The 13,166-nt window shown below is 40.9% G+C and overlaps 1 protein-coding gene across 1 annotated transcript in view; it reads left to right on the top strand.

The window, feature by feature from the left end:
- Positions 1-10,114, top strand: part of LOC108788876 (probable G-protein coupled receptor 141) — a 37,920-nt gene extending 27,806 nt beyond the window's left edge. The window contains exons 2-3 of the mRNA XM_018558770.1: positions 7,583-7,647; positions 9,191-10,114. Of these exons, the coding sequence (XP_018414272.1) occupies positions 7,583-7,647; positions 9,191-10,100 (975 nt within the window). The 3' untranslated portion in view covers positions 10,101-10,114. The remainder of the gene's footprint in view (positions 1-7,582; positions 7,648-9,190) is intronic.
- Positions 10,115-13,166: the final 3,052 nt, after the last annotated feature.

Genomic DNA, 13,166 nt, shown 5'->3' with positions numbered 1-13,166 from the left:
AACAGAAGGCAAACAACTGGTAAACAATAAATGTCAAACTAAAATAGAGTCTATAAAAATAAAGTGTCAGGTTGTCATGCCGACCCCTTTTTTCAAGTAAGTGCATCTAGAAAAGTAAAAATAAAAAACAGAACACAAAACCTGGACTACATGTTAAATTAATGAATTACTATTTGCCTAAATATACGAAAAATTTATTCAGGCACATAATAATTTGAGAATGCACGGCGGCCATGTTGCCACCAGTGCGTTCTGTGAATGTGTGCCACCATCTTGGAGGCGGGGAGCATGATGTCACATGACGCAATGCGTGCGTGGCATCAGGTGATGTCACACGCCGATATAGGCGCCGCCATCTTGGTGTATACCTAGATATACACCAAGATGGCGGCGCCCAGCACGTGCGGTGTCATATGACGTCATGCGCCCTGCCTCCAGAACACGCCAATGGCTGAATCTAAAATAGCATAAAAATGTGTTTTGTTTGAAACAAATGAAAACGTATTTAGCTTTCTGAAATTAATTTTTAGTCATTGCACTAATGTCTAATAATACGTAATTTTCACTTTTTTAAAATTCTTTTTTACATTTTTTTTTTTTACTGTTGGGGGGCTTTGGGGAAATATTAAGGGTCTAAACATACCACTGGTATTTCCCTTTTAAAATAGAAACAAAAATTGAGTGCACAACGTCCTGAATTTCTTTTTCTGCAGCCTCAGCACTCAATGAATGGGAAGCACTCAGTACAGAGGCTTCCCATTCATTCAGACACTGATGATAGTAAAATATTTTACTATCACCAGTTTCTGCATGGGGAGGAGCCTCTGTAATGAGTGCTTTTCCCCATTGAGAAATGCATTCATAACTGGGGACACATAGTACTATGTGTCCCCAGTTATTTACAAACATTGGAGTGGAGTCAGGCGATCACTCCAGTGTTTGTTCCGCACACACAGAGGATCGGTAAATGTCACAGATATTTACCAATCCTCCGCTCGGCCACGCACACAGCCGCTGTCATCCTGAAACTGACAGGATGACAGCGGCAGCTCTCTCTTCCCCGCTCGGCCGCCCTGAAAGCTGCGGCTTCTCTCCTCTTCACCGCTGGCCATCCGACATGACAGGACTCCCTCCAGCGCCCAGCAGGGGGGGTGGTGTCGGACGGGCTGAGAAGAGAGCGCTGTCATGTCGGATGGCCAGCGGTGAGGAGGGGAGAAAATGCCCAGAGGACCAGCTGTGTCGGCCGCCTGGCGCCCTAGTTCGCACACCCCAAAGGCCAGAACTGATAGCAGAGCTGGAGTTTTGAGAAAAAGAAGCAGTACAAGGAGCCCGTCAGTCCATTTACTGACAAGAAGAATGCTGATAGGAGGAGAAACAAAGGGAAGAGCTCATCACTGTGCTACTTCTCCTTTCATTGTCCAGTCACACATCCAGGATTCACTCATTCTTAAAGAGAATGAGTTGCATGATGCTGCTCATCACACTGAAGTCAACGGGCAGCTGAAAAAAAGTAATGGGGGGAATCTCTGGATTGAAGTGTGTGAATGTGTCTATATTTTTTCTTACATATTGTTTTCTGCTGAAAAACTATAGTGATCATTGTGCATTGGTTGTATGTCTTGCCTCTGTGTACAGAGCAAGGAGTCCTATCATCACCCAGAAGCACTTCCCTGGTCCCAAAACTCTTTTATTTAACTGTATATTTTGAAAGCATCCACAAGCGTAAGATAAACAAATGCATTTATTGAAGTGCAGTTACCAAAAATGTGATGGTAGTACAGCTTTGATGTTAGAAATAAAAATCTTTTTTCTTCTGTGTTGATTTTGAAGAAACACTAGTTTGTCATGTAAGTTAATAATTCCCCCAGATAAGCTGAATATTTTTTATTTTACAATGTTAAGACAACAGGAAACAGGACAACAGGTGATATCCACTTCCTGTTTGCTTCCAGGTACTTGTCATTTTTATTGATGTTTCTGTTCCCTACATATATGTTGTTTCTGTTCCCTGCATATTCTGCATATGTGTCCAAAGAGATGTCTGTTCCTGTTCTGTTTGACATCAATAACAGGGTCAAGAAGTGAGGGGAAATCTTCCTCATGTGTGCACAGACAGTAATAAAGTCCTGAAAGAGGTTGTGATATAAAGGTTTGCTTCTATTGCTGCCTGTGTCGTTGTTGGGGAAGGTTGGATTTCCCCTTTCCTCCTGTTCTAACAGCCCATGTACTACAGTAGATGGGAAGTAGGGATATATTTCCTAACGTCTTGTTCTGTCTGACACCCACCAGACAAACAGGAAGTTGCACTTGAATATTACAAGTATCTCACTTAAAATTAAAGAGGAACTCGTTTTTTTCTATTTTTAATTTCATTTTATAAACTTTATTTTTTATTATTTGTTTGCATTTTTAAATTTTATTTATTTAACTTTTTCTTTACCTTTTTACATTTTTTTGTCTTTTTAATTACATTTTTTAAAACTTTTTTTTTTTTGTATTTTAATGCTGGGAGCCATAGTCAGCCTGCTATTGGATATTTCAAATTGCAATAGCCAATAGCAGGCTGGCTATTGCATTTGGCCACTGCCTGCTGTCAATCAGCAGAGGAAGGGCCTGAAGCAGAAAGTTCTCTATCAGGTCCCCCCATGCTGATTGACAGCAGACAGTGGGCAAGTGCAATAGCCAGCTTGCTATTGGCTATTGCATTTTACAATATCTAATAGCAGGCTGTGTATGGCTCCCAGCCTGCAATGAAGAGATAGGCAGGGGGCGGGGCAGAGGAGCCGCGTCCGGACCAGGAGACCGGAGGATCGTCCGGACCGGGGAAGCCGACGGAGTGCCTGAAGAGGAAGCCGACACATCAGCGTAGGTACGTGGGGCAACGCCGGTATGCAGCGGGGATTTGAAAGGACACAGGCCGCTGCAGCCACAGTTCTCCTAAATGTATCGGCGACCCCATTCGTAAGTACGGATTGTCCGTACGTCGGACGTCCGTAACCCGTGGACTGCCTGTAGTGAATGCAAACTAATACGAATTTCCGATAACGAAAATGTAGGATGCATCCTAATTTCTTTCCCGAATGAAATTTTATTGTGTTAAGCATCAACGTAAAAGAAAAAGAAAAAAAAAATCGCAATTTTCGTTAGCGGTAGTATGTACAAATTTTTGTTGCGAACAAACTTTCGTTGCAGTAAACTGACTGTTTTTTTTTTTTTTCAATTAAAGGAATTTTATCTAAATGTGAGGTGTATTTATTTACATTTACTTTTAACCACCCTTAGTGAATGAGTAGGAGTACAAGTACCCCTTACTCATTCAAAATGGGGGGCGGCATCTGGGTGCACACTTAATTAAAGGGCTACCCCGATGCACATAAGCCCCCCTGCCCGCAGAGCTCCACAACCACCGGGCCAGAGTTGTGGGGAAGAGGCCCTTGTCCCCATTGGCATGGGCACACTCTCTAAATGCCAAGGGCACCTAGACCTGGTATGACGCAGAGAGGGTGGCTGCTTGATTGACCCCCCACTTTCCTGCCCTGCCAGGCCTTCGGATCAAGGGTCTGGTAGGAATTTTAAGGGGGAATCTTGGGGGTGGGGTTCCCCCTTAAAATTCCTACCAGACCTGAAAGGCCTGGTAGGACTTTTGGGGGAACCCCACACACTTTTTTTATTTTTTACTTGGGGGCTCCCTCCTAACATTCCTACCAGACCTGAAGGGTCTGGTATCAATTGGCGGGGGGGGGGGGACCTCACACTTTTTTTTTTCTTCTGCGCACTGAAAATGTAATTGTTTTTCTTTTGTCTAATGTCACTTTGCTGCAATGATAATTTTGCCCGTAAAAAAAACTTGTACTACCGCTAACAAAATAAACGAAAATTCATTTTTGTCTGAATCCCGAAGCAAATTGACTTTTGGACCCAAATCCCGAAATAACGAAAAATCTGAATGAAAGCTAAACAAAACAATTTTTTTTGCCAGCGCTCATGTCTACATGGTACTTATTAATAGTGCCAATATTTTTCATTGTTGTGTTAAAGGAAAATTATGGGGAGAGTGAAATACACTCTTCCCCATAATTAGAGCCGATGTCTGATACCGAAGCTGTCACAGGTGGTCTCTATAGATCAAGAAATGAGTGATCACATACTGCCGATCGCTCATTTCCTGATCTCTCTGACAGTCACCGATCCCCACAGGGATTCCCCCTCCCTTCTCTGTTCCTCCAGCACTGACTGGAGGGACAGGCAGGGGAGGGGGCGGGCATAGGTGGCTCTGCCTCTAGAGAGGCAGAGCCAGCTATCAATCAGCCAGTGGTGTGGATCCTGGCAATTTTGTTGGGATCCATCCTGGCTGCAGCATGGCTCTCCGCTGTCAGCATATTGCTGCCAATAGCCCACTAAATGCTGAGTTTTGGGTCACAAGGGGACATAGAACTATGGCCAAAAAAGGTTGGTTATTGTGTTATTACAGTGCTGAATTCTTCCTAAAACTGTAGGTATTACTACAAGTATTTATCTCCTTCTGCCATATGGCTATCTCTTATAGGTTGTTGTAGTCAGGGCAGAGGTTTTATTCACCACAGGTCAACAAAAAGGAGAATGGTGCACCTGACCCAGTAGCAAACTAACACATCAAAAAGAACAACAGTGGTGTGTTTTCTTGTCCATGAACCCTACAATCCTTACAAGATATGTTTTCAGTACAACATTACTTTGTTAGGGCAAGGCATTTATAGGGATTCAAGATGCTTTGAGGTTTTAAAGAGAGCTCTAAGGCCTTAAAAATGCTAATTATCAAAGATAAGCTTAATTTTTAGATTTCAATATAGTATCCCTATTTGCTCTAAATGGACCATATTAAGAAAGGAGACAAATTCTGCACACATTTCTACGCATTTGGAGAGGAGATTATGGCAGGAACCAGACATGTCAATGTAAACAAGGAAGTATTTCTCATTCTTATTTTACAACAGCCTTTGTGAAACATCTGCCTGAGTTTCTCCAGACTAGGAGTACTCCTATGGGATTACAATAGGAAGACCATTACACTAAATGCTAGAATCTACCTTTTTATTATTTTTTACTGTATTGATATTCTATTAATGCAAAGGCATTACATTCTACTCTCTTTTCTTTACAAATCTGTTTTACAAGTGTAGCAATTACTTTCCAAGTTGCTGCTGGAAATGCTGAGTTCTCCGACCATTCCCAGTCATGACCTACTGTGTAACTGGACTCAACAATACACGGACACACAGAAATAAAACGATTAAGCAATTAATATTACAATTCACAATAATTATCAGTACAATTAAGGCAGAAATTAGTACTTCAAATTTCATAATGGTTACACAACTTGGACAATGGAAATGGAAACAATTTAATGACAGCAGTACAAAACAATAATGCGGTCAAATAGATAGAACTGGTGTATGTGCATTATGTGAGGTGCTTTGCTCTAAACAACACTGCAAGCAACAATAAACAGCGATGAGTACAATAGATGCCTCTGTTAAGAAGTAGGAGGCATGCAGCTGACTATGGGGCCTAAATGTAATTTACTGGAACCTAACTAACCACTGGCAAGTAGAAAAATCTTTAGTAACGTTTGCCAGTAGTGGGGCTCTTTAAACGTAATAGTGGATCACTCAAACTTGGAAGGAAGATATTTGTAATACGAAGAGGTAAGTGGGTGTCTTTCCAACGTGTCCCACACAAGCCACAGTAAAAGGGGGCAGGGGTCCCCTTTAAGAAAAATCCACCATAGGCAGTATTGTTCCTAAATCGGTGTAAGTAAAACTCATCACACGAGAGTGGCCAAAAGGTTGTTCACGGTCTGTCACATTTCCTTATAGAAGGAATTTGTCCTCTGATGGTTTCTCCTACAGGCTGGATGGATTGCAAATGTTGAGTAGACTGCACTTTTCTGGTTGCATTAGGGTGAATGAGGTGCAGGCTGCATTGTACTGTTCTGCAGATAATGGGAATCCTGTGGTTCTGTGCAGGGCAAAGCATGTTGTACGCCACAATATCAGGGCTTCCCAGGTCATCCCTCTCTGGCAGAACCAAGTGTACCCTCTTCTGTGTCGCACTCCATCCTTACTCATGCCTGTGATCTCTCTCTGCACTTCCTCCTATCTCTTAGCATCCTTCCCTCCTACCTGGTCTGTCAATCAATAGCCAAAGAAGAGACTAACTGCAGTGTGGCCAAAGATGCTTTAGCCGTGCGGCTCCCACCTAAAAGCCCATGGTTTTGGCCACACAAACAAAAACTATCTTTTATGTCTAATCTGTGGGAAAAGAAAATGAATGGATGATAAATGAATGGTCAAAGGAAAATATATATAGATGGAGGGGGAAGGATAAAGAAAGGAATGTATAAAAAATGGACAAAAAAAATAAATATATTTTTGGTTGTTTGATAGTTATCTGAAAGTTTCATCCTTATCTTCCTTTACTAGGACAATATCTGTGCAACATCACATGCTTGCAGACATGGTCTATCCAACATCATGCTCCAGTTAGGATTTAGCATACATCCTAATTGTCCTGAATTCTGTGGGACTGTCGTGGGATTTCAGTCAGATCTCTGGGTCTTGTGATCCCACCCCATATCCTGGAGCTGGAATATTTATTCCACCACCTGGTGTTGGTGTCTGACCAGTGCAAGTAGAAGTGGATTTGAAAAACTCCACTCCCTGTTTCTGGTCATGTGACAATAACCTTTGATGACTCAGCAATACTGCCGCAGTTCAGTATGTGAACTCTCCACCTATGCCTTCGGCAAGACGGCCTATCTCCTCCCATGTACCAATAACATCAGCAGGCATTTTTCTCCCACTACATGCACCTGATCTTGCCCCTATTACTGACTTACCTTGCCTTGTTCTGTACTGTGCCTCTATGAGGAGTCAGTCATCTTGGCAGAGGCAGGGCTTTGTTTCCTTATGTCAGGACCTCCAGCAAGTAGAAAATGAGCAGCAGAGTATTGACATCACCATATCTCATTTAAAATCTCTTGAGACTAGCAGTCGGAGGCAGCAGTGCCTTAGATCTCTAAGGGAAGATATTCAGCTACAAGGCATTAGGCAAGGAGTGCCTTTGTACCCTCCGTACAAATGGTACATTTTTCAGGGTACTGCTTAGACACAATAATCATTTCTAAATTGTCCCTATAATACAGCATAGCTTCAGTTTTTGAGTTCAGTTCCACTAAATAACAAGTATTTACAGCCTAATAAGATTGTTAATGTATGCCATATCTCAGCCAGTGCCAACCAGTTCCAGATTAGTTCCAGCTAGGGCAGCACTCCTATGTCACAGTCCTTGCACCCATAAAATACCCCTAACCGCTGTACCACAAGTGACAGTCTCACGAGCACACATACTGTAAACCTCAAGACTAAGGACCATTTAAAAAAAAACAAAAAAACTTAAATTCTTTCATTACATATGCCTTTCTCTACACATACAAAAGACCAACATTTTGTCTGAGTCTACCTTAAAGTGACCGACACAACAGGGTCACGTATTAACCTAAGCCCATAATGTAAAAGAATCATGGCCTGTCCTTACCTTTCAGGTGTTTTCATACTCCACCACTTTGCTGCTCACCGGTCACTGCAAATATTCCACTTTTCCAGATGCGTACAATACCTACTCTTTTCGTAGCATGCTGCAGTTCCTCCTACCAGCTCGGGCATTAACACAGGGCAAATGAGCTAGTTGGAGGAACCACTGCATATTGTGGGGAGAGCAAGTATACAACACATCCGGTTGTCAGATACCTTCAGCAACCAGGGAGCAGCAAAGCAGCAATTTTAACCTCGGGACCCCACAAAGATAAGAATAGAGTGTCTTCTTTTTCAGTGTGGTCTTATTTTAATAAGTGACCCTATAGTGACAAAGTCACTTAAATAAATAAAATTAATTTAGGCAGTCAGCAACTTTGTCAGCAACGTTGGTCAGTATTAGGTAATGAACAACCAAGTTGTCGATAAGTGGGAGAGGGCTAAGTGCTCATTTTGGTCTAGGGCAGGGCTAGCAAACCTCCGGCCCTCCAGCTGTGGTGAAACTACAAATCCCATGATGCATCTCTCTTCGGGAGTCATGTCTGGCTGTGAGAATCTTGCAATGCCTCATGGGATTTGTAGTTCCACCACAGCTGTAGGGCTGGAGGTTTGATACCCCTGGTCTAGGGTCTAAGATAAAAAAATATATATTCAAACGTTCCTCGATCCGGGAGTGATGACTGCTCACCACTCCCCCTCTCCACTCCGGCAGTGAAATGTCCCTTGGCGTCCTCACGCCTAATACACTGTATTAGACATGATGACTCATGGATCCTTAGACTGCCGTAGCCCGAGGGAGAAGAGGCAGCAGAGACTGGTCTAGTAGCCAGGCGGGGCCGAGGATTGGGTAAGTATATCTTCTTTTATTGTAGACTATAGACCAAAACGAGCACTAAACCCTTGCAGTGCAGGGGTAGCCCCACTGCAAGGGTTAATTTTACATATGCCCAAAGTTCTTTGAGATTCAAGATTTAAAGAAAATCTTTTAGTCAAATAGAAATAACACATATAAATGTGCACATGCTATTTTATTTAAAATACATTTATTTTTCAAGTTGAGACCTATGGTTTTCAAAAAACTGCCAGCAAAATTTACAAGCATGCATTTGTTATCATTGTTATTTTTTTAAGCTGCATATATATTTTTTTTAACTTGCTGATTTTGGAGTGTTTGCATAAAAAAAAAAGTTAGTACTACTTTAATGCCCAACTCCAGCCAAAACATTTTAATAAATTGTGGATAGCATGGGAAAGAGTTAGAGCCTTCATTTTTTCCCCATTTGCATCACAATAAGGGAGATTTCCCCTCCACTTCATGTCAGGACGGAAATCTCGCCAACAGACAAAAACAAAGACATTTGTAGTAGGGAAAAGAAGAGTTAGATCTTTTGATGATGTCTTCCTCCTCAGATAATAACTATGCCACCCATTTCCTTTATAGGTGTCACAGGGATAAGAAGTGAGGGAAAATGGAAAAAAATAAAATTTTAACTCTTGCTCACACTATCCAAAACTAAAATAAAAAGTTTGTCAGGAGTTAGGCATAATTACCATATCAGGTCTACTAAATACTTGGAACATGTTCATTATCTTTCATTGTGTTTTTGTTTTGTTTTTAGGTCATCAACAACCAAGATGGGGAACTACAACCAAACTTGTGTTGTGAATGATGCTATTGCATATGTCACTCTGACTGTGCTCTACACTACAGTTCTTGTTGGTGGAACAATTGGTATCATTATAATGACCTTGCTTTTATATAGAACAAACACCCGCTCTTTGACCACTACTGTAGTCATTAATCTTTTAGTGGTCCATAGCATCTTTCTTCTCACAGTTCCATTTCGGATCATCTACTATGTTGACAGACAGTGGTACTTTGGATTTAAATTTTGCAAGATAATAAGTGCCATGATACACATTCACACATACCTTTCCTTTATATTTTATGTGGCTATGCTAATAATCAGGTACATCAGCTACTTCAAACAAAAGGATAAGATTGAGTTCTACAGAAAACTCCACTCGGTGGTGGCTAGCGCAGCAGTGTGGATTATCATAATACTTGTTATTTTTCCTTTATTCTATGTGCGATATGGGTGGAGTTCTGATGACAATTCCACAGGACAGTGCTTTAGGTTCCACACAGCATTAAGGAATCCTGCTGTAATAAACTTAAACTATGTTTTGGTTGTGGTCGTGGTTAGTGTCATATGTCTTCTTCTGGTTGTACAAATTTTCATCATTGTAAGGGTTGTTAAGAAACTGAGGAAATCTGCTCTAGATCATCAAGAGTTCTGGGCCCAGTTAAAAAGTTTGTTTTTCATTTTAGTCATGATAATCTGCTTCATTCCCTATCACATGTTTCGGATCTACTTCATACATCATGCAAACGAGTGCTACTTCTACAATGAGATCTTCCTCGGCATAACTGCTCTCAGCTGCTTGGATCTTTTGTCATTTGCAGTACAGACTTATTTCCAGAAAGTACTTAAACACATGCCGTGCACCTTAACATGCATATGTTGACCACTTCATCAGAAAATGACTCAATCATTAGTGGTGTAAACGTGTTCTCAGGAGGTGTTCCGAAACAGGACATAATTATCTACATCAGAAAATCAACAGACGCTTTTTGGTAATCAGTTCTCGGTGATCAATTTCCTGAAAAAAACTGGTCAACAGTTTTAAATTTGTTTTTGTATTGCATATTTAAGAAAGATAAATTATGTAAATTATAATATCAGCTGTATTATAAGCATGTTCATCGGGATGAAACATTGCCATTACTGTTTGCAGAACAGATTTCATAGCAGAAACTGAAAAATAATACAAGCAACATCAGATATGAAGACACACAAAGATGTATTTTTATACACTAGCAAATGTGCCCCTGTTCATGAATGGAGTAATTTTTGAATATGGTTGCAGGTTGCTGATTGTTATAATTTTGTGTAAATGGAATGATTCATATACAATATTTTCTTTTTATTTCTTGCATGTATAAGTGTTATAGAATAAATGTTAGATTTATTAAGTCGATTTTGATAGCAAAAGGGGGCAGAGGAGGGATTGAGGAAGATCTCTAACACCAGTGACACTGATTATTACAATGAGGCTCACTGTAAAGGCAGCCTCTTGGGAATAGTGGTGAACTGGTTTGGAAGTGCAGTTCATCTGCTAAAGCTGCCAGGACTCTGTTTATACTGTATATGTAGAGCCGGCGGCCGGCTTAACAATAGAAGCTATTCTGGCGACTCAGCTGGCGACAGTTCGCTTCTACGGGCCAGTAAACTTGTAAGCCCCCTATGTGATAGCAATTAAAGTGAAAAAAAGTTTAAAGAATACATTTAAATAAATCTAAAAATAATGTAAAAAAACTTTTTTAAAGTCCCCCCCCCGCAAGCATGAGCGTCTTCATGTAAACATGCGCCTATGTACGAAACGGATGATACACATGTTGGGTATCACAGTGCACGCCAGACTGGGAGCAATAATTCTAGGGCCAATATTTAAGCGCATCTCAAAACTAATGACCTGTGGGGGCTTTTAAAGCGTCGTCTATGAATTTTGTTGGCGTTTTACTGACGCGCAGAATTTTTAACCTGGGCATGTTGGGTATCTATTTACTTGTTGTAATCTCACCTTTTATATTTTATAAAACAAATGGCTGTTGTATTTTGTTTTGGGGCACTTAATTTAACTTAAGTTAATTTTTCACAAAATGTTTGGGTTTGATAATAAGTTCTGTTAATATCATGCAACATAAAAAAAATTCAATAGCAAACATTTTATTCTACAGAGTCCTGGCTTTAAGAAAATATATAATGTTTGGGGGTTTGAAGTAATTTACAGGCCTAAAATGTGAATTATATCATGGGTGCAAAAAACAAAAAAAAGGCCTCGGTCATTAAGGTAATAAAATTAAAGTGTATAGTCAAGTTAACTCAGTGGTTCAACAATGTAACAGGGAGTTGTGGTGTGATGTTAGCAAACTGCAGTACCCAACCAGTGATCCACTGTTCCCCATATGCTGTCTTTACATTTTTTTTGTGAATAGGCACTGGCTGGATTATGGGAAGTGTTTTCAAGCAAAACAAAAAGAGCAAACGCTCCCCTCACTTCATTACTAGCCTTTTAAAGTAAGGTGCACATGGAAAGGACATTTTTGAAAACAACACAAAACAAACATTTCCCAGCACTCCATACCAGCTAGGCAGCAAGAAACCCTCAATTCTACATTGTTTCACAAAATTGTGTTACAGACAGAGGCTTTAGTTGCATACATTTGCAAATATACATGGAAGCCACTCTGCCTCATCAAGGCCCCTCTGTCAATAGTGGTCCCTAACTGTAGTCTAAGAGAGCTCCTCTCTTTGGGCATATGGCAATAATTAAATTGATAAGTGACGTGTCTATAGGTAGCCCCTTCCTCCTTCAAAGTGTAGGAACACTTAGCCAAATCCAGCAATCAAAACAACAATGGCAACCACATAATCAATTTATTTCTCAGAACAATTAAAAACAAAAACAAAAAAAATCCCCTGTACTTATACAAGCTAGCCAGCACCCCATCCAAATTCTCCACTGTTTCCAATTTGCAATATAAACAGAGGTTTTATTTGTATACATTTGCAAATATAGGTGGAAGCCACACTGCCTCTTCAACGCCCCCCTGTTGAGTGTGGTCTATTCTATCAGAGCTTCCACATGGGGGCATATATATAGTATTTTCCCGTTCACCATGATCACATTGATTACCTATTAGGAAATATTGTCACTGCAATATCTATTGAATAAAAACCTTTGCGTGAATAACAGGGGCCCATAATACATTTGGTTCCCAAATCCAAACAAAAAGTAAATATGAGCACCCTCTGACTGTCTCTCCAGAGACCAATCGGTGACCAGCATGTGAACCATTTTATAGAGGAGAAATAGTGGTAAAGAACAGTGTCCAAGACTTGAACTCATTGAACCTTAAGCAGGTGCCCTGGGGGCCGGTTAATGCATGTGCATTGGAGACTGGGTGCTGAGGGTTTAAAGAAGAACTCCAGGAACAAAATGTTATTAACCCTTATAGTGCGGCTACTCCTGCTCTGCAAGGGCTAAGTGCTCTTTTTTGTCTAGGTTCTAAAAAGAAAAAAGTTATACTCACCAGACCCTCCAAGCCAGCTCCCTGCTTCTGTGATCACTGAAGTGTGTCTCTTCCTCCACTGCACAAATGGGCTACATCATGGTGTCCTCATGTCAATCAGGAATCCGGGTGGTGAGTCATTACCCACCACCTTTGGCTTCCTGATTGGCCGGTAAGCCGGCTCCATGTTACTTCACGGGACTGCAGGTCAGAGTAAATCTCTCTCTGACCGTAAGTTCCTTTATCGGGGAAGGTATCAGAGCATTTGGGCAAGTACGATTACGAGCCCAAATACTTGGTATCGGCACCGATACCAATACTAGTATCGGTATCGGTGCATCCCTAGTTAACACACATGCACTGGGGCATTTTCGCTATTCATTGAGCATATATACTCTATGTGTGTATGTATATATATATATATATATATAGATATATATCTATATGTGTGTGTGTGT

This window comes from Nanorana parkeri, unplaced genomic scaffold (assembly GCF_000935625.1).
Source record: "Nanorana parkeri isolate BGI_ZX_2015 unplaced genomic scaffold, ASM93562v1 scaffold357, whole genome shotgun sequence".
Classification (NCBI taxonomy): domain Eukaryota; kingdom Metazoa; phylum Chordata; class Amphibia; order Anura; family Dicroglossidae; genus Nanorana; species Nanorana parkeri.
The sequence above is the reverse complement of the archived record's forward strand: the minus strand, read 5'-3'. Positions and strand labels throughout refer to the sequence as shown.